General features: G+C 47.6%; 1 protein-coding gene across 1 annotated transcript; it reads right to left on the reverse strand.

Moving 5' to 3' along the window:
• Window positions 1-273: 273 nt before the first annotated feature.
• Window positions 274-678, reverse strand: LOC138878076 (uncharacterized). The gene has a single exon (XM_070157732.1). The coding sequence runs from the start codon at window positions 676-678 to the stop codon at window positions 274-276; it is 405 nt and encodes a 134-aa protein (XP_070013833.1).
• Window positions 679-1,926: the final 1,248 nt, after the last annotated feature.

A 1,926-nucleotide genomic window follows, 5' to 3' on the forward strand; every position in this document is an offset into this window, starting at 1 on the left:
CGGACTACCAGGTCGCCTCCTCGAATGGTTGGCCCCTCCACTGGACTCTTACCGCAGAAATCCTCTTGGACCTCAACAGGCAATCCTGCCTATCAATAATGGCAACTGGATCCTCCTCATAACCCAAACTCTCATCCAACTGAATAGTACTGAAGTCCAACACATGGGATAGGTCAGAGTGATACTTCCGAAGCATCGATACATGAAAAACTGGATGAACTCCCGATAAACTGGGGGGTAAAGCAAGCTTATAGACAACCTCCCCAACTCGTCTCAACACCTCGAAGGGACCAATAAACCTTGGATCAACTTGCCATTCTTCCCGAACCTCATAATGCCTTTCATTGGCGAGACTTTCAAGAAAACCTTCTCGCCAACCATAAATGATACGTCACGCGCCTTCTGATCCGCGTAACTTTTTTGTCTGGGCTGATCTGTGTGAAGCCTCTCCTGAATCAACTTCACCTTATCCAAGGCATCCTGTACCAAGTCTGTACCATACAACTTGGCCTCACCAGGCTCGAACCACCCGATAGGAGAACAACAACGACTACCATATAAAGCCTCATATGGAGCCATCTCAATGCTGGACTGATAGCTATTGTTATATGCAAACTCCGCCAAGGGCAAGAGCTGATCCCATTGCCCTCCAAAGTCAATCACACATGCTCTAAGCATATCCTCTAAAATCTAAACTGTCCGCTCTGACTGACCGTCAGTCTGAGGATGGAATGCTGTGCTAAGCTCTACACGGGTCCCCAACTCACTCTGAACGGCCCTCTAGAAATGGGAAGTGAACTGAGGGACTCTGTCTGATATGATGGACACAGGCAGCCCGTGCAACCGAACTATCTCCCGAATGTAGATATGAGCATACCTCTCTGCTGTATAAGTAGTCTCCACTTGAATGAAGTGAGCCGACTTGGTCAACCTATCCACAATGCCCCATACTGAATTATACTTCTGCAAGGTCCGCGGCAACCCAACTACGAAATCCATGGTGATGCGCTCCCACTTTCACTCTGGAATGGGCATCTACTGAAGTAGGCCACCCGGCCTCTGGTGTTCATACTTGACCTGCTGGCAATTCAGACATCTAGCTACATATTCTACTATGTCCTTCTTCATTCTCCGCCACCAATAATGCTACCTCAAGTCACGATACATCTTCGTGGCACCGGATGAATGAAATACCGTGAACTGTGGGCCTCCTCTAGAATCTTCTCCCTCAGACCATCAACATTAGGAACACATAGACGACCATGGAGTCTCAAAACACCATCCTCGCCAATAGAAACCTCCTTGGAACCTTCCTAAAGCACCGTCTCTCTAAGAACCACCAAGTGTGGATCATCAAACTGTCGGGCCTTGATCAGCCCCAATAATGAAGATTGGGCAACAACACATGCTAGAACTCGGCTGGACTCTGAAATGTCTAACCTCACAAGTCTGTTAGCCAAGGACTGAATGTCCAAGGATAGTGGCCTTTCCGCTGCTGGAATGAATGCCAAGCTACCCATACTCTCCGCCTTTCTGCTCAAAGCATCCACGACCACATTCGCCTTGCTCGGGTGATAAAGAATGGTGATGTTATAATCCTTCAGTATCTCAAGCCACCTACACTGCCTCAAATTAAGATCCCTCTACTTTAATATATGTTGCAAGCTGCGATGATCGGTATAAACCTCGCATGACACCCCATACAGATAATGCCTCCATATCTTAAGAGCATGAACAATCGCGGCCAATTCTAGATCATGCACATGATAATTCTTCTCATGAACCTTCAGCTGACGCGAAGCATATGCAATAACTCGCCCCTCCTGCATCAATACACATCCCAAACCAATGCGTTAAGCGTCGCAATATACGGTATACATCCCCGAACCAGAAGGCAACACAAGAACCGGTGCTATAGTCAAGGCT

This window comes from Nicotiana sylvestris, chromosome 9, assembly GCF_000393655.2.
Source record: "Nicotiana sylvestris chromosome 9, ASM39365v2, whole genome shotgun sequence".
NCBI classification, from domain to species: domain Eukaryota; kingdom Viridiplantae; phylum Streptophyta; class Magnoliopsida; order Solanales; family Solanaceae; genus Nicotiana; species Nicotiana sylvestris.

Coding starts and splice junctions, on each gene's coding strand:
- LOC138878076 (XM_070157732.1), bottom strand. CDS start 678: ATGCTTAGAGCATGTGTGATTGACTTTGGAGGGCAATGGGATCAGCTC.